The 19,452-nt window shown below is 41.0% G+C and overlaps 2 protein-coding genes across 5 annotated transcripts in view; one reads left to right on the top strand and one right to left on the bottom strand.

Moving 5' to 3' along the window:
• PGM3 (phosphoglucomutase 3) overlaps positions 1–13,279 on the bottom strand; it is a 29,015-nt gene extending 15,736 nt beyond the window's left edge. The window contains exons 1-7 of one of the 3 annotated variants that reach the window (XM_032275412.1): positions 13,156–13,279; positions 11,099–11,303; positions 9,251–9,435; positions 7,947–8,014; positions 3,834–3,967; positions 2,455–2,650; positions 577–734 (exon numbers count right to left, since the gene is read on the bottom strand). In XM_032275412.1, coding sequence (XP_032131303.1) covers positions 577–734; positions 2,455–2,650; positions 3,834–3,967; positions 7,947–8,014; positions 9,251–9,435; positions 11,099–11,302 — 945 coding nt within the window. In that variant the 5' untranslated portion in view covers position 11,303; positions 13,156–13,279. Of the gene's footprint in view, positions 1–576; positions 735–2,454; positions 2,651–3,833; positions 3,968–7,946; positions 8,015–9,250; positions 9,436–11,098; positions 11,305–13,155 lie in introns of those variants that run through there. The other 2 variants (XM_032275411.1, XM_032275413.1) reach the window with 2 other exon arrangements.
• An 11-nt stretch (positions 13,280–13,290) lies between these two features.
• On the top strand, positions 13,291–18,691 carry RWDD2A (RWD domain containing 2A). Of its 2 annotated transcripts, XM_032275415.1 has the most exons (3): positions 13,291–13,421; positions 14,292–14,635; positions 15,593–18,691. In XM_032275415.1, exons 2-3 carry the CDS (start codon positions 14,435–14,437, stop codon positions 16,268–16,270), a joined length of 879 nt encoding a protein of 292 aa, XP_032131306.1. In that variant the 5' UTR covers positions 13,291–13,421; positions 14,292–14,434; the 3' UTR covers positions 16,271–18,691. The 2 variants fall into 2 exon arrangements, with proteins under 2 accessions (XP_032131306.1, XP_032131307.1); XM_032275416.1 differs by lacking the exon at positions 13,291–13,421 and having other exon boundaries at positions 14,275–14,635.
• Positions 18,692–19,452: the final 761 nt, after the last annotated feature.

The raw sequence follows: 19,452 nt of genomic DNA, 5'->3' as shown, positions 1-19,452 counted from the left end.
AGCTGCTTGAGCTCAGGAGGCAGACGCTGCAGTGAGCCAAGATTGTGCCCCTGCACTCCAGCTTGGGTGACAGAGCAATACTCCCTCTCAAAAAAAAAAAAAAAAAAAAGTTATTTATTGAATTCTTAAAGTACACATTCTCCAGATTATAATAATTTTCCTATACTTAAAGCTTGCCTGAAAGAGATTTCTAAAAAGCAAAGTGAAACAAATCTCACATTAGTAAACTTATAGTTAATATCTCTCTCAGTTGACGAGATTTCCTATTAGAATTTAGGGCTTCAGGGAGTGACCACAGAACTCTCATTAAAGTTTCAATTATGAAGGAAGCAAAACTTCCTACAGCTTCAAATCACAATACTTGGCCAGTATAAGGAAGAAAAGAGTACCTTCAGGTTCCAAAGCCAATGCCTCAAGTGTTCAAATGACTGGAATTACCATTGCTCTTTTTTTAATTTTCTGGCCACTAACGTAAGAAACTTGTCACAAATTATGCCTTTCTGACAAATGACTGTAAAATATGGAACTATTTCACTAGTAAGTCTTGTTTCAGAGGGTAGCAATACCCCACCATACCTCCACCAGGAGCTCTTTAAGGAAACTGCTAATTAACGTTGCTATCTTGTCTCCATCTATGAGATGAAAATGGCCATCTGCATCATGGTAGTAATAAACAATTCTGTCTGCATCTCCATCAAAAGAACAGCATCTTTCATTGGACTTAATTTCCATTCCTAGCACAGAGGATAATTTAACATGCATTTCAGTCTACGAATTTATTATAAAGAGTTTTAGAATATTCTCTTAAAATTATCCTCCTAAAAATCAGTGTCTTAATCTTTAAATAGTACATAGTTGATTAGTGGTTTTTACAGGTCAAATTCATTCACTGCAAAGTGAAAAAAGCAGCATTCAAAATCTATTTATGCTGAAACTTGCTATAATACTACCATAAAATTCCACTTTACAAGCTGGTTGGTTTGGCAAGACAGGTGTCCCGTAAAGTTTTTTTTAAAGCTACATGTATTTCTGAATGTCATTTACCTAGTACCATGATCTTTACATAGAAAAAATGATCAGCAGTAGATGAGTTACATGCTTTAATTCTAACAGAAGTGATTTTTATTTGTTCATACCACCAATAACAAGCAGCAAAGAATTTTAACTTTGAGAGATAAATGGCTTGGAAATTTATATAAAGTTGCTGAAATTTCAGCAATCGTCGCATCAAATTTATTAGAAAATTTGGCTCTTCCTTAGCCATGACCACAGCAGACTGACAAATCCAACATGACGCAACTAAGAAGTAAAAAGGCTTTTGTCAGGAGTGGGATCATAAGATTGACTAAAGGACACAATGCAAGCTTCAGGAAAGCAAGGGCTATGGTTTTGTTCATATTGTAGTCCCAATGCCTACAGCATACAGAGTTAGAGCTCAGTATTTAATGAATGCATAAGTAAGTGACAGAACTAAACAGTCAAGTAAATGTCAAAACAAGCAATTCAACAAAAAGGAGCTCAGATTGGTTGATTACACTGACATTTTAAATGCTTACTAAGTAAGGCATAATAACATGAATGAATGAGGCAACTGGATGATGAAGTCTGTAGAGTTCTAGAATGCATATCCTATTTAAGCGGGGCAGCGCCTATCTGATTGTAGTGGACTAATGCCGTGTGTGACCATTTTCTCATTTTGGTAAAGAGATGCTAGAGATTTCAATATATAAGAGAAGTCACAGAATTTTTAAACACTGGCACACAGACACACACACAAATGCAGTGGGCCAAACAAAACATATCTGCAAGCTGGGTTTGGCTTAGGTGAATAATTTAGGGTCTATAATGCAGATAAATCCAGAACACCTCTACTACAACTAAAATCTTAAGAAAGGCCTTCCTCCTAATCTACACTCAGTGGAAAACACTGACTGCTGAAAATTGTATAAGCAGAGTTACATTCACTTTCCATAGTATATCTAATAATACTTACTATGCTACCCTCTAGAGCTGTGATTCTCAAAAAGGGATCCCCAGACAAGCACTGTGAACAAAGCATGCAAACCTGATAGAAATGCAAATTTCTATCATATGCAAATCCTATGCCAGACCTCTAGAAATGCAGAAGTGGAGCCCAGGAATCTGTGTGCTAACAAGTCCTCAAAGTGATTCTGACACATGCCAGTTTGAGAACCACTGTTCTAGAATGCCACTTCCTGACTTTGCTTTCCCCACCTGATTTCCTGTAGACTATGAGGAGTGGTGTGATTTACAGACAGAGAGAGCAGACCATGTTTCAATGGCTCTGAGAGTGGAAAGATTTCTCAGTGTCTAAATGTGACCTAGCCAGGACTAGCTGCATGATTCTTAACTCACTTTACCACCTTAGTTTATAAGTGAGATTGGCTTCAAAGAGCATTAAAAACAAATTGTTACCGTGCTAGTATGACATACCCTGTGGAGGTTTTTGATGACTTTTCACAAAGTCAGCTCCACATAAATGATTGAGTTTTCCCTTAGACCCATCATTAAACAGCTGAACTGACAGGCCCTGTGAGAAGTAGTGTTCCATTTCCCTTAGCTTCAGGGCCCCTATGCCATTTGCACAGTCGACCTTAAGTGATCTGTATTCATCTCCACTGCAGGAAGCCTACAAAGGAAAAAGACACATGGAAGAAAAATTTCAAGTTACAAAAATAAAAGTGAAATATAAAGCATATATACATATGTGCCTATGTAAATATCCAGTTAACTCATCTATTTTAATTTTTAAATTTTATCAATTATAATTTTTTTAATTTTAGCAATTTTTATAATTATTAAACACTAAAATCTAAAAACACCTGGAACAACAGAACAGTTTCGCTGATTGAACAACTTACAGAAATAGAACTTTATTAGAATTTAGTCTCAATAGGGTCTCTTAAAAGTAATATTACGGCCGGGTTCGGTGGCTCAAGCCTGTAATCCCAGCACTGTGGGAGGCCGAGGCGGGTGGATCACGAGGTCAAGAGATCGAGACCATCCTGGTCAACATGGTGAAACCCCGTCTCTACTAAAAATACAAAAAATTAGCTGGGCATGGTGGCACGTGCCTGTAATCCCAGCTACTCAGGAGGCTGAGGCAGGAGAATTGCCTGAACCCAGGAGGCGGAGGTTGCGATGAGCCAAGATCGCGCCATTGCACTCCAGCCTGGGTAACAAGAGCGAAACTCCGTCTCAAAAAAAAAAAAAAAAAAAAGTAATATTACAAGGCAGACATTCAAATGTAAGAATATGCACAAAGACAAGCAGTAATGATGTCATTCTTTTTATAGTATGTGACATCATCATCACGCATATTTGGTTTTTTTCTAATTGTCTCCTCTCCCAGCTATCCTCACCCTAAATTAGAAGTTCTATGAGAACAAGGGCTTTTAGTTAATTGTCCCTGGTAAGGACATACACTCAACATTTGTTGATCAAAAGAATTATACTTCTCAAATCTCTCAACAGTAGATGCCTCAGGTACTGAGCCAACAGCACCTACATTAACTAAGATCAAATTCATCTGAATAAATATGATAACCATAATCAAGACCCCCACCATGTTTTCTTCCCCAAAAGATCTCAGAATGTACTATGTGCTTTCCCAAGTAAACGCCAACGTAAGTTAGCAGGATACATAGACCAGAAACTTGTGTGGCCCTAAAGGAAAAAACAAAACAAAGAAATACGCAGCATTTTTGGAAAAAGAAGGAGGAGGCATGACAAACTTAAAGATAATGTGTTCAACAGACTGTGTTACTTTATTCATTTGTTTTAACTCTAACCATATTCAAGAGAATTTTCACCTGTTTGATGAGTTCCATGAAAGCCTTAGAGAGTTTCTGGTAGTAACCTTCTAAGGTTGCCTTTCCATATCGGCTACCCGTGTTTCGACAATACACCATGTAGTGCAACTGGGGTGTTGTTAACAAGCCATAATCTGTCATAGAAATACCAAAAGCAGTTCACCACACTTCTTAACAAACAGAAAAAAGTTCAAATTCATTCATATGTAGGAATTTCAGGGTGACAAATCCTTTTTTGTCATCTCAGACATCTTAGAAAACATAAAAACGATCTTAAAAAGAAATATAAACTATTAGTAGCAAAAAAATCATTACATATAAACAGGTAACAATGTAAATATAAAGCAATACAGAAAAGTAATAATTGAGTTGTTTCCAGTAACAGTGCAAACTATGTAACTCAGATGAATCATCCTTCTGAAAACCACCAAAATGCCAGATAAAAGACAAAAATCTCCTTTTAAAAAGAACTACAGGGCTGACAAGTAACAAAAGTATCAGGTCAAAACATGCCTAAAGGCAAGGACTCCAAGATCTAAGATCTAAGATAGTTCAGAGGCCAGTTTTGTTCTGAGGTAATTCCTCTAAACTAGAAATTGCGCTACGGTTTTCAGAAGAAAAATACCCATGCTGATCTAAGATCCAGAGCCCAGTAGAAGACCAGACTCTCATGAAGTTGAAATCCCAAAGAACCATACATTCAGTGCAAGAGTGAGTCAGAAATTAATCACCCCATGTCACGACTCCCAGGACAGTTATCTTAACATTGAGCAGGGAAGAGGGGGAAACCCATTCTTGAAGAGCTGTTACCAAGCACAGGCCCTTGCACGGATTTCCTGCCCAAACATAACGACTGGGGTCCAAAAGAACTTTGTCATGAATTTTTTTTTTTTTTTGAGATGGAGTTTTGCTGTATTGCCCAGGCTAGAGTACACAGGCATAATCTCAGCTCACTACAACCTCCACCCCCCAAGTTCAAGTGATTCTCCTGCCTCAGTCTCCTAAGTAGCTGGGATTACAAGCACACACCATCATGCTCGGCTAATGTTTGTATTTTTAGTAGAGACAGGGTTTCATCATGTTGGCCAGACTGGTCTCGGACTCCGGACCTCATGTGATCCACCCACCTCGGCCTCCCAAAGTGCTGGGATTACAAACATGAGCCACCACGCCCGGCCTGTCATGTATCACTTTAAAGTGAACCCAGCCAGTGCCCCAGGTACCCAGCAGAAGAAAAAGACTGAACTTTACCAAAGACTATACCTTCATCATAAACCTCAAAAACATCCCATAATTATCCCAAAAAAAAGAAAACCAGCTTACAGTTAAACATAGCTAACGTATAAGAAAAGCACCATGAGCAAAAAAAGAAAAATGGATAGCAAAGATGGACCAGTATCCAATAAGTAAATATTCAGTTACTAAACCTATCAGTTGGACCTGAACCTCAAACACAAGAATTTGACTGAAGGCAAAAAGGAGTCACTTTAAATTCTTGAGCCCTAAAGTTATTTAACAAATACTTTATGAAGGCAACCTTAGCTCTGGTATGATGATGAGATGGGAGGAGATGGAGAAGCTCAAAAAAATGCAAATAAGAGCATAAATTAGTTTAACAGAAGTGTTTACTACAGGAGCCCATTATTCTAAAAGACATGCTAAAGGAAGACACAAAAGAATTTTGTTAACAATAACAAAATTACCCAATAAACATTTACTAAATGACTAGTATTATATACCCAATGAAAAGCATCATCATCTAATCCAACTTATCAACTTAGAAGCCTGGACTGTGTTCTTCACAATTCTGTCCTCCCCACATATCACAAAATCCACTGAATGCAATACTAATTTTTCAAGAGCGGCCCAGCTGGTCTCTTTCCCTTTCTTACAACTTTCCTTTCCCTTCTGTCTACAACAGAGGGACTGGCTTAAATGAAAATATGATCATATCACTCTTGCATAAAATCCTTCAACAGAGAGTCCCACTGCATCTGGAATACAGCCCAAGTCCTTGCCATGACCTCCAAGGTTTGAAATGAACTGTCCCCACCTTACCTCCTTACTCGCTTCTCCTAGCCCCCATTCTCCCTATGTTGCAGCTACATTAACCTTTTTTCATTTCCTGAAATACACTAAGCTGAAGAAAGAAATGAGGGAAAAGTTTAAAAAAATTACTCTCAACTTTTTCTAGACTAAAACACTAGAAGATTGATGGTTCTAGCAATAGAATGAAAATGCTGAGAAAGACAACCATTCTGGAGATGACAGAAAGAATACAGTTTGGGGCAGGGTGAACACGAGACAGGAGCAGTACATCTATGTGAAGATATCACTCAGATCAATGCTTTACAAATTGCAGGCCACAGACTGCCAATGGACCATGGAATTTACTCGGTGAGACACAACCAGGATTTCTGCATTTTAAACAGATGACTGCATGTCATGTAGGATGGGTGAGCGTTGTTTACTGAAGCTATTTCAGTTATACACACATGTCATTATGTATCATGACGTATCATGATACATAATGGGTTTCTTACTATGGGTTAATACACAGCAAAACAAATAGACTATTAGAGGGATGTACACTGCAGGTAGTAAAACACGTTTGATGAATTAATAAATGAATGAATAAAGGTAGTTCAAGCTATGGCAGTAGAGATAATCATTCAGAAATCATGCAGAAAGAAAGAGAGTCCCAAGGAATGCCCTCCTGGAAAGAGACAGGAGAGGAGCCAACAGAGAAGACCAATAAGGAATAGTGGCCAAGCAATTAGAGGCTAAAAGAAAGAGCTTTAATGCTATGGAAAGCTACAAAGACTTTAACAATTTAAAAGCATAAATTATTAAAATTGTTTTTAGATCACAGCCCCTCAGAGTATCTGAGCCGAGTATGTGTGTACTCCCTGGTAAAGTGCTTGTGTGGGCAACACTCTGTACATAGTATCACGAGGTCCACAGGTCGTCTGCAGCATTCCCAGACATCCCACAGAGGTCCCTGGTTAAGAATCCCTACTTTATAATATCCACCAGATTGGGCAATCACAATGTAGATGGATGTCAGGGGTGGGCTGCGGAGACATTTACAAAGAGGTAAGGATAGAGACTCACCTGCAGAAGGCTGAAGAATGACAGAAAAGAGGAAACAGAGAAGGTAGACAGAGGGAGCCCTCAGGAGAGGCCAGATTAACTGTGCAGGAAGGGAACACAGCTGAAACTCGAGAGATTTCAAAGGTCAAGAGAGGATGTTTGTTTTAATAAGAAATATCTCACACTAGGAAAATATTCACCTCAAAACCTAGTGGAGACAGTGCCTTCATAACAGACACAATGTGAGGAGGATCATATTCTCTTTCGTCTCATTTGATTCTCTGCCATTTGATATAAAAGAAAGAACTACCTGTCAAATATATTTCCCATCACTACTTGACAGGTAACAGCTGATTTCACAGGAGAGCAGCTATTAGGGAAGACCTAATATTGACAAAAGCTCCCCCCAATGAACATCTTCAAGTACTTAAAAGGCTTTTGAGGAAATTCAGCCTTACCAACGTAAAGGAAGTTGTATTAGTTCAGCCTTTCCCACCTGTCATCTACTATAGTACTGCCATAGGTCAAACAAAACACACCTGTCCAGAAACGACCTGGAAAATTATTTTTAAAGTTATTTTGTACCTAGGAGTTCATTTTTTAAAAATTTCTTGTTCATCTGTATTTTCAAACTTTTCTAAATAAATATGTATTACTTTTGTCAATTAAAAGTTTTTTAAACATTAGTTTAATTGGTTGGGTGTGGCAGCTTATGCTTGTAATCCCAGCACTTTGGGAGGCCGAGGTGGGCAGATCACTAGGTCAGGAGTTTGAGACCAGCCTGACGAACATGGTGAAACCCCATCTCTACTAAAAATACAAAAACTAGCTGGGTGTGGTGGCGTGAGCCTGTAATCCCAGCTACTCAAGAGGCTGAGGCAGAAGAATCGCTTGAACCTGGGAGGTGGAGGTTGCAGTGAGCTAAGATCACACCACTGGACTCCAGCCTGGGCAACAGAACAAGATTGTGTCTCAAAAAAAAAAAAAAAGATTAATTTCCAACTCAGGATAACCACATACCATGGAATTCACCTCCTAGAACAGTCACACCATCTATTACGGATTGTGAAAGTTTCTCACTGCTGGGCCTAGGAAAGAAAAGGAAGAAGATAATATATCCCATTCTGAAACTGGCAGGATTACCGGTTCTGCAAGCAAATGCAGAAATTACATGTTACAAATTTCAAAATAATAAGTTCCTTCTATCTGAAGTGAAAGCTATAAACTCTGAAGATACTGGTAAATTATAAGCATTTTCCAGTAGCCTTTCACAATCTAGTTCTTGGGAAAACTTTGGCTTTAAATGAATTTAGAGAACAGATATAAAGAACACTCTAACCACATGATACCCAAATACCTTGAAGTTTGACCACACCAACATGTCTGAACTCTAAGAACAGTAACCATAAATACTAAGTATACATGGTGTGTATAAGACTGTACTTGTATTAAGCCACCAAGGATATAGAACTTGTTTTCTATTTTGTAAAGTTAGAACAAATTATCTGAAAATAAAACAGATAACAAAACTCCCTTGTAGGAAAAGATGTTTTCTCACTTACATTAGTTAATAGTGTGGGATGGCTTTACTGTGGTGGGATAATTTACTTCGGAACATAAGTCACTTGGCTATTTCTGCTACCATCATCAGTATCTGGAAGACCCTCTGGTAACACAATAGAGGGTTAAAAAAAAAAACACCAGTCTAGGCCATTGGGAGATTTGAGCAGAAATTTCGTTTTGAAAGAATCTCAGGTTAAAACTAGATCTTATGCAAGAAGAAATGCTACTGTTACAAAATACACTTTTTATCTAACATTTTACAAAAAGATATATTTTTGTTAAGGCTGGCAAAAGCTGCAAAATGTAACTATGTGGAAAATAATATTGTATTTTTCAGTGAATTCCAGCATGGGGAAAATGATATAAATATTTGAAACAATAACATAGATTATAAAGTAAATCTTTAAAATTAATGAGTTCAAATCACATGTTCTGACTGTAGGGAAAAAAAATAAACCTACAGAGGGGGTGGGAGACATTATTAAGTGCTTTTCTTGTGTCAGGAAGTATTTTACATACATTATTCTATAGCTTAGGTTTTGGAGTGAGGGTTCAAACCAGTCAGCTCCCAACACCAAGCTGCAGTAGTGACTTAGCTACAATATCCTACTAAAAAGGCCATGCAGATAGACATGCAACTCAGGGTAGTTCTACTTTACTTCTTTCCATTTGTCTTGGATATTAAAATTGATACAACTGTTTATATCATGTCTCCAAAGCTGCTTTTTTTTTTTTTTTTAAACAGTAACTCTTATCATCACCTGGTGTCTCTACCAACAACTACAAAGGCATCTTGTTGCAGATTCACAGCTTCTTTCTCGCTGATGTCAATAAGCACTCTCTGCATATCTTGTTCCTCAGCGTTTGCTAAACAGGTGGCATGTTCCTCCCAGGATGGTGCCAACATTTCACCCAAAGGATCAACCAATTTTACACCATTGTCCTCCTTAAAAGAAAAACAAACAATAACCAATCTGTACATACTCATGAGGCTGAGTTGAGAATAGAACTCAAAAGCCATTTCCCCTCAACCAAAGAGAGTGATGACTAAGCAGCTTCAACAATAAACACCAAATATTAACACTAGACCCTGGATTAGGTATTTTATATATATATATATATATAGGTATTACCTCATTAATTCCTCTTCATACACATACATTAAACTAATAATCCTGTCGTTATTCCAATCTTACTTTGAAAAAAACTGAGCTTCAGAGAGAGGTTATGTTAGGTGATCTGCTTATGATCATACAGCTAATAAGTGTCAGTACTGATATTAAAACATCGAATCTATCTGACTTGCCTAACAACACTATACCACACTAGCCTTTGTAAAAAGGCTGTGATCTGTGCATTCACTATCAATAAACTGACCAGGGCACAAGTGGAGCAGAATAAGGGCACACGGAGACCCTGCTCACTATGACTCAGAACTCCAAGAATACACTGGCCAGCTTGTCAACCAGCAGGTGGGACAGAAACTGAAAACTGGCTCCCAACACCGATCTGCTCAACTTCCTAGAAAGAAAATGTAGTTCACATAGTGAATGTCACCTGAAAGAAAAGAGAATTGTTTTGAGAAATGCCTTTGGAACTAGCAAGAAATATGAGGCTCTTTGTATAAGTCAGTCAATCAATTACAGTGACTCACATATTTAGACATTTACACATTTTTAGTGATAACACATTTGGACAAGCAATGCCCTTATTTGGGGGAGTAGGAGGTTAGGATCCTTCACAGACCTACCCCACTTTAACTTGCTGCTGATTCAGCTACAAAGGCAAACATCCCACACCCCCAGCAATCAAATAGAAGCATATTACTCAAACCTGTATTAATGGCCTATAGGCCATACAGAATAGTAACACTGTGTCAAAAGGTTGACTAAGAAAAACAACCTAAGTGCTCATAAACAGATAAATGAAGAAAATATAGTATATGTATACAACAGATTATTCAACCTTAAAAAAAATACTGCCATTTGCAACATGGTTGAATCTGGAAGACATTATGCTAAGGTAAATAAGCCAGACACATGAAGACAAATACTGCAGGCTAGTAACATACATGTGTTAGGTAAAAATCTGGAACTCACAGAAACAGAGAGTAGCATGGTGGCCGCCAGAGGCTACAGGGTAAGGGAAATGAGGAGATGTTGGCCAATGGGTACAAACTTGCAGTTTTAAGATGAGTAAGTTCTGGAAGAATAACATACAGCCTGGTGACTGTAGTTTATAATAATCTCTGCCCTTCCCCACCCATCCCCAATATTTTTAATCACTGCTAACTTAATAAAGGAAACACTTTTCAATTACTGAAAATGTCTTTGTCTTAAATCAATCAATTTGGAAGGACATTGTTATTTCTTCAATATGGACACTCCAAAAAATGACAGTCTCTTTTTATTCTTTCCACACCCTCTAAGGAATTACAAACTAAATGATCACGCTCTTTAAAAAAAAAAGTTGTTTCACATTCAAAGGCACATATAAATGAGAAGGCACATTCCTAGAATTAGAATTTGTACTTTAGGTCAAACTGCTCAGACATTAAGGCTTGATCTTGTAAGTGATGGTCTCCTTTATCAGGGCACTAAAACCATTACCTCAGGATTGTGGGATGCTGTTACCATGACTCCTATAGTGGATTTTGTCTGTTTGGACCTCAGAGCAGCTAATAATCCCATGCGAAACATGACATGATCAAGATGTTCTGCCTTTGTTCGAAATCCAGCAGTCCCATATTGAAGAATCAGTCCACTGGGCTTGGCATGTAATGCTGAGTATTTTGTAACGGCACCTAAATCCATAGCTACAAAATTAAGAAATATTATTTCAGGCATAACAAGTAATCTCTCAAGAACCATATGCTTCAAAAATTGCCACCCCAAACTATTAAGTCTGTCTCATTCTGAACCTCCTTAAAGAACCCTATGTTTAAGAGAGCAGTGGGCAGGAGAGTAAGTCCTGTGGGTAAGAATTACCAACTAGGAGATCTTGCCCAACTTGTACGGTCCACTCCTGGGCAGCCACAGGGCAGATATCAGATTGTCCCCAACTCTCCTCCCATTTTAACTCCAAGACTATTCCTGGACCCCAGGCACACTTAAAATGGCCCACTCTCAAATAAAATGAAGATTTTATACCTATTCAGAGACTCCTATGAGCTCAAAGATCATTTCATTTTACAAAAGGGGAAACTAAATTAACATGGATAGCTGGTGATGGACTGAGGCCTAAAGTCAGATTCTTCAGTGGACTGAAACTACAAACCTCCAAATATCTGAGAAATCTTTGTAGTTCTTTTGCTATTTCTCCCAAGCTACAGATACATATTTTCAAAGGAAAAGCAAAAGGCAACAGTTTCTTCTCCAACACTACCCACATCTTTTTCCATTTTCTTAAGGACAATCAGGACACCCTTCTAAAATGTTTCTCTAAAACCAGCAGTAGCTTCTTCCTCAAGAATGCCACTTTTTTCCTTTACTTTTAAAAACCAAACAACGGCTGGGCACGCCGGCTAGCCTGCAATCGTAGCACTTTAGGAGGCCGAGGAGGGCGGATCACCTGAGGTCAGGAGTTCGAAACCAGCCTGGCCAACAAGGCGAAACCCCGTCTTTACTAAAAATACAAGAAATAATAACAATAATAATTAGCCAGGCGTGTTCGTGGGTGCCTGTAATCTCAGCTGAGACAGGAGAATCGTTTGAACCCAAGAGGTGGACGTTGCAGTGAAATGAGATAGCACCACTGCACTCCAGCCTGGGTGACAAAGTGAGACCCTTGTCTCAAAACAAAATCGGCCTTTAGCCCACTAATACTGCTTTCTGTGGGATACTCCAATTAAGTGGAACTTGGGGTTTTCAACTTCAGGCAGTAGCTTTCCTTCAGTAGTCCATATACTACGCATTTCCTGGGTCAATTAATTCCCAATTAGCCCAGAGATGAGGAGCAGTACCCCAGCTGCAGCCTCATAATCTTGTTTTCTTTATTGTCCTTCATTGCTTCAATGAACAGAATTTACAAGAAATGGTGAAAAATACTTGCTTTTGTCCAGCTGGAAAAAGCTGGCATTCAGCAAGCTAATTTAGCTCATGCCAGTGATCAAATCTCTTTCCTAAGGATGAATACATACTTGAAAAAACTGAGCAGCTATGTGTCATGATTATTCATAACGGTGTAAGCCAGTGCTGTTAACTCCAAAAAGCCGTTAAAAAAAAAAAAAAAAAAGTCCAGATAATAAGCTTTCACCCTTCCATGTGTTTTAGGTCCTACAACTACTTTCAATGTGGCTGCGAATGCCTTTACTGAAAGCATATTTGCCAAATCCAAAGTCCTCCCTAAGAAAGTTAAGAATATCTATCCCCTTCTCTCCATTCAATCTTCAAACCTCCTCGGTGCCTCTCTCCCGCCTGCCCTGGCATCACCGCACCAGATTCCCCGCACTCCACCGTGAGGTCCCCGCCGGAGACCGCGGGCCCGCCCAGCCCGCCCGCGAGGCTCAGGGACCTGTAGGTGTGTCCAGCGCGTTCCGCCGCACGGTCAGGAGCCCGCCGGCCCGCTAGCCCCTCGGTCCGGCCGAGAATCCGACTCGTCCCGCTCCCACCGAGCGCCTGCCGACCAGTAGTCCCCCTTCTCAAATCCAAGCCTCGGGCCCAGCTTATCTCAGTCAGGAAGCCCCCTTCACCTCCACGAAGCGAAGAAGCGCTCAAGCGGCAACGTAGGCACCCAGGGCCGGCCCTCGCAACCGCAGACGTGGCCCTGCGTGGCTTCCGGCTCGTCACCACGCCCCCCTGCCAATCACCGCGGAGGAAGGTCCGCCGGCCCCGCCCCCGCTCCGCCGCTGGTCGCGCGCAGCTCGCGCCTGAGGAACTGCGGCTGCGGTTCCAAGCGGGCTCTGGGGCTGTTTCCATTGAATGACCAGGAAGGGTGAGGCCCCCGCGGTGGCCCGGGGGTTGGGGTCGAGGGTTGCGGGCCCTCGGAGCACTGCGACCGCGGAGACGCAGCCTCTGCCTCCAAATCCGGGCGTCTGGGGGCGGCAGGCCCCGCGCCCCTGGGAAGCTGGGGTTCCTTGTGGTCTTCGATCGGGGCGGGGGTGGGGAATCAGCCCTGTCGCTGGGCCTCCGACATGGCGACTTCGCCTACCGTGGTGCCGCCGGCGGCCCGCATCCCCCTCCACGTCGTCGAGGTCATCTCCCAAACCTTTGAATCCGGGAAGCCTTCTCCAGCTGCCGTCTCCCCGGGTATTCCCTTCCCCCAGCTCGCTGTAGACATCTTTTATTTAATGGCCTCTGAGAACCCCCCTACCCTCTCAGCCTGGGTCCCTCGAGGCAGAGGCCAGTGAATCCTAAACCTCCGGAGCCCTGAGATGCGGCCCTGGCGAAAAAGCCACCCCGGGGGAGTCTGCGAGGCCGGGACTGAGAGGTGGCGACGGGCGCTATGGGTGACGCCTGGGCCGGGGAACCCCGAGCCCATCCCGCTGTCACTGCGGCCTCTGTCGCCGCAGCGTCTGGCTACACCCAAGCCCGAGCCCCGGGTGGGATCGGAAGCCCGGCCCCAGCCTTTACCAGAATTCAGGCTTGCAGAGCGTCTGCAGGCGTCGGCCAGCCACCTGCAGCGGGACGATTCCAAACACCTGTTGAAAGTGCAGATTCTCGGATCTAGTGTGGGAGGCGGGAGCCCTGACACGCGAAATATGGATTTTAGCGGAGTGTTTTAGGGGATGTTATGCATACAGTATTAGATTTTGCAGTGAAGAAATAAGGCAGAAGAGTGTAAGTGTCCGGTTTGTGTCCCTAGCTCTCAGTGCAAAGCGTCCCTGCAGACCTGCTTCCACATAAAGGGACCTTCGGGAAATTTCGCTGGACACCGCTGGCATTGACAAACCCAGCGTCCCTGGCTGGGCCTTGTGAGGTTTTCAGGCAGGTTGATTTCGAGGCGACATGTCTGCTTCAGTGAAAGAAAGCCTTCAGCTTCAGCTACTGGAGATGGAAATGCTGTTTTCTATGTTTCCTAACCAAGGAGAAGTAAAACTTGAAGATGTAAATGCCCTGACAAATATCAAGAGGTATTTGGAAGGCACAAGGGAGGCGCTGCCACCAAAAATCGAATTTGTAATTACACTCCAGATTGAGGAGCCCAAGGTAGGTGCCCTGATTTAATTGTTTGCCAGGTGCGTAGTTTTTAACGGAAACATCTGGAACATGAGCTTTCTGTCAAGGAAATAGAAATATTCAAGGTGTATTATTTCCTTTACTTGTTTGAAAGTAAGATATGGAATGCCCTATAAATTGTTTTCAGTAAATATCTTGAATTTTATATAAACATACACACCTTTTAACAAATATATCTGGAGTTTTTATTGAAGCTATCTCGAAGTCTTATAATGCCATTATTATTTTGTTCACTCATCCAGTTGAACTACCTTTCACATGTATCGCGATTTTCCTAAATCTAAGTATCACCTGCAACAAAACTGGCTTTTAAGGAGTGAATGTTTTTTTTATGGCACCATAACAAAGAAAGCAAATATACCGATGAAAAAAATCTAAAGACTAACAATGAATTTACCTCCATCTTCTGATCCATTCATCTCCAGCAACATTAGCATAGCATAGGTAACACGTGGACTGGGCAATTGAGAACCACTGTTTTAGCTGTTTCCTACTCATCCTTCAGTTGCCATTCTCTCAGAGGAGACTTCCTGGTTCCCCAGAATGGAATCTGTCCTGCTGGTTACACACTTCAGTGGAACCCTCCACTTTTCCATGGTAATGCTTCTCATAATTGAAATTAAATACTTGCTATGTGTAATTATTTAATGTGTGTCTCCTTCACTAGGCCCTGGACTTCATGAAGGGCAAAGATAGTGTCTGGCTTACTCACGTTTTTATCCCAGCACAAGGGCACCTGGCACATGTAGTTGTTCAATAAATGTTGAAAGAAGGAATGCATAAAAGGAAGGAGTCATGTATGTAAGGTACCTGGTACACAGCTGACAATAGTAGCAATAACTCATTTTTCAAAATCATGCAGTTGCTATTGATAAACCAGCTTATGTGATGTTATGGTATTTAAATCTATTTGATTTTCATTTTAAGGTGAAAATTGATTTGCAAGTGACCATGCCTCACAGCTACCCCTATGTAGCATTGCAGCTGTTTGGACGGTCATCTGAACTTGACAGACATCAGCAGCTACTTCTCAACAAAGATCTCACTTCTTACATAGGGACTTTTGATCCAGGTGAGCTCTGTATATGTGCAGCAATCCAGTGGCTACAGGACAACAGTGCATCCTATTTCCTGAATAGAAAGCTTGTGTATGAACCATCTACACAAGCAAAGCCAGTCAAGAACACATTCCTCCGAATGTGGATCTACAGTCACCATATATATCAGCAGGACCTAAGGAAAAAGATTTTGGATGTTGGGAAAAGGTTAGATGTGACTGGATTTTGCATGACAGGAAAGCCTGGTATAATCTGTGTGGAGGGTTTTAAAGAGCACTGTGAGGAGTTCTGGCATACAATTAGGTACCCCAATTGGAAGCACATTTCCTGTAAGCATGCTGAAAGCGTGGAAACAGAAGGAAATGGCGAGGACCTGCGCCTTTTCCATTCTTTTGAAGAATTACTCCTTGAGGCCCATGGTGACTATGGATTAAGAAATGACTATCACATGAATCTGGGCCAGTTCTTAGAATTTCTTAAGAAGCACAAAAGTGAGCATGTTTTTCAGATACTATTTGGTATTGAAAGCAAAAGTTCAGACTCGTAAAAAGCTATTAAGAGGCCTATGTTTGTAATTTCACTAAGTCAGTATTTCTGTTAATAAGACCAAAGTAAAAAGGCTAGTGGCTGTGTACCATCCTCAGTGCAAAACCTAGCTCCAGAATTTTCACCTGGTAATGAATTTCAACTGACAGTGAAATGAACAGGTCTTGAAACTTGATAACAGTGCAATTGTGATGTTATCTCTAGGTTGTGTTAAGTCATTCAGAAACTATTTCATTATAAATTAATAAAAACAATCCATTTAACCTGTGAAGCTGATTTGATTGACGAGGAGTCGAAAGCCCATAGCTGACATCAAAAATCAAACTCCAGTTATGAATCCAATAATATGAATAGCATTTCTGTTTCACATTGCTAGCACACATGTGACACACCCACTTGTCTTTCATTATTGGAAATCAAGTTTAAAATGAGAACAGAAAGGAAGGACAGATTTACTTCATTTCTTACTTTAAACTCCTATTTCGAGTGTTTTAGTAAAACTAGATCCTAACAGCAGTGGCAAAGGACTCAGAAATGAAGTCCCAGGAGTTATAAAGATGACACACAATGCTATGTATTCTTCTGGCTGTTTGTATCAGTTAATGACACTAGCAACGTCGATACCAGTATTCTTAGCTTAATTCTTATACACAAAAGATAAATACATGGTTCTTTGTCTACAGAGTATTCCTTTTTCAATCCAGTCTTTGCCTGTGTGCCAGTATGCATTACTATACAGGATAAGAGAGTGTTGAGGGGACCAGTGTGGATGTCTGTATCATTGACTTATGGGGAAAAAAATCTAATTCTACAGTTAGGTGGTGTTAACTGCCATCTCCTCTGAAAATTCCAAGCTCCACAGGCTTCACCAGGCTTTTCAAAATGACAGTTTATTTTAATGATAAAAACCCCTATTTAAGTAGCTCTTACCAAGCCTTTTCATTACCAGGTATCCATCCCTCCCCAAGTATTTCTGTGAGTCTCCTGTGCTAAGAGATGTCCTGAGCAGCCTCCACAGCTTTCCCCATTTCTGTGGTCTCTGTAGGTACTGGTGCCCTTTCCCAGGAGGCATTCCATTCTCCTAAGTCCCCTCAAGATGCCAAAGCTGGGTGCTGGGATTTAGGAAGATGCAGGGCAACACCTCACTCTCCATCCTGTGACACATCCTGTTAGATGTCAGATAGTGCTGCTTGTGCTGGGGAGCCTACAGAACTCCTGATGAAACTACCTTCTGGTTTTACCCTCTGTGCCGTGGATGCAGACATGTCCTTGGGCTAGAGAGAGGACATGATGGACCAGAAAGCCCTATGCCCAGGAGGTCTTAGAACTGGGTCCACTTTGTACTGCCTCTTTCTTCTTAGGTCACAATGAGTTTCCTCTCAGGGCACAACTCAGATCTTCAAGCCATGGCTCACTGTGGGCCAGCCCTGCCCTGCCAGGTCCTTCATCTTGCCATTCATGTTTCCATCCTAACCTTGGTTGTGCTGAACTCAGGCTGGAGCCTCACACTTTGCCTATATGCAAACAGAAGAAATAGGACTTACATTGCCAAAGAATTATTTCTTAATGTTTGCCAGCACTAAAAACAAAGTATAGGAATCCTTTTTCCCACAGTCTCTGCAAAACTATCAATAAGTATACTTAGCATTTACAAGTTTTTAGGCCTTCAACAGATGTAACTCCATTAACTTTATTCCTTTGAAATGAATCATTATATGCCATCTACCTACCTAATAGAGGCTTTTTTCCAGATTACATGAGCAAAAGTAGCTACAGAAAGATAAGTGTAAAGTAAAAGAAATTCTAGGTTATTAACTCTACTGCTTCTGGAGCTATTTCTGAGATTTTTCAGAACCTACTTTTATAGGCCTAATTCCTATCAGGAATACTAATGCAGATAGTATTATGGGGAAGTGTAGGTTTTATAGAAAAAAAGTACATGTCTAATTCAAAACTCAACTTTGTATGTATAGGAGACCTGCTGGTTGTTGGCACAGCCTGATATGAGCACATACAAAATGTCTGGCATTCCCCTCCCCCCTTCCCCTACACACACTGGTTATTTTGGGGAAGTGCCCCTTCTCTGTGTGATTTGGGAGAAAGTGATAGGAATCAAATTGTTCTCTGGCAGCCTCCTGGAGAGATGGCTGTGAACTCTTGCTGCTGAAGCCTCTAGTGCCACCCTAATTTCTGGCCTACTACTGAATGCTCAGCTGTTCGGCACCTCCTTTAAACGACCCAGCATCTTCCCTTTTGTTGTTGGAAATCAGCATCGGTCTCTATTGCTTGTAACTTACGAATTGGGATATTCTATATATTATATTTTTAAATGGTTGTTTGGAAAATGTGCTCATTTATAAAAAAAAGTTGCGATGTCTTTTTTTTAAAGTTTGCTGAATTAAATCAAGCATATCGTCAAGTATGTTCTTTGCTTTTCATTCCTTATTGGTCTGTTATGTGGTAGGCTAAGAGCTGAGGATACTTGCATAATGAATTGAGTGTCCCAGATGAGTTGGCAGACCACAACACAGGGTCCTCTAAAACGTTCCTTATTAAATCAAACATACATTGCCTGTGAACTCAAGCGTTGGTATATGACTGCTTACATGCCATCCATCTCCTCTCAGAACTGGAGAAGGCTCTGATGCTTTCTGCTGCAGTCTTTATGGAACCCTTTTGAACAGGTTTTTTTCACTTGCTTTAATCTCAATAGTTACTGTCTAAAGAGGGCGTAGTGTTGCTTACACTTCCTGGTTTTATACCTAATCCTGATTTGCCACAGAAACTCTGAGCCCATTGGGTTTCCCTTATAAGGTCCACATGGTGGAACTAATTTCACCACACCCTGGACTAGCTAGAGAGACCTCTGTTTCTGAGCCCAGTCAGAACTAAACACATTTGGATTAACCCATAAATGAATTTGAGCAAGGCACACGGAATTTAAATAGGCCTACTGTATTAGTTCATTCTCATGCTGCTAATAAAGACATATCTGAAACTGGGTAATTTATAAAGGAAAGAAGTTTAATAGACTCACAGTTCCACATGGCTGGGGAGGCCTCACAATCACGGCAGAAGATGAAGGCAATGCAAAGCAACGTCTTACATAGGGGCAGGCGAAAAAGCCTGTTGTAGGGGAACTCCCCTTGATGAAGCCATCAGATCTCGTGAGACTTATTCACT

The sequence above is a fragment of the Sapajus apella genome, unplaced genomic scaffold (genome assembly GCF_009761245.1).
Source record: "Sapajus apella isolate SASKATOON/1434 unplaced genomic scaffold, GSC_monkey_1.0 scaffold6, whole genome shotgun sequence".
NCBI lineage: Eukaryota > Metazoa > Chordata > Mammalia > Primates > Cebidae > Sapajus > Sapajus apella.
This window is presented reverse-complemented; position numbering and strand designations above follow the sequence as displayed.

Excerpts from the sequence above, each read along its gene's own strand:
- RWDD2A (XM_032275415.1), top strand. The coding sequence starts at position 14,435 with ATGTCTGCTTCAGTGAAAGAAAGCCTTCAGCTTCAGCTACTGGAGATG. Across the intron at positions 14,636-15,592 it reads TCCAGATTGAGGAGCCCAAG|GTGAAAATTGATTTGCAAGT; the intron begins GTAGGTGCCCTG and ends TTTCATTTTAAG.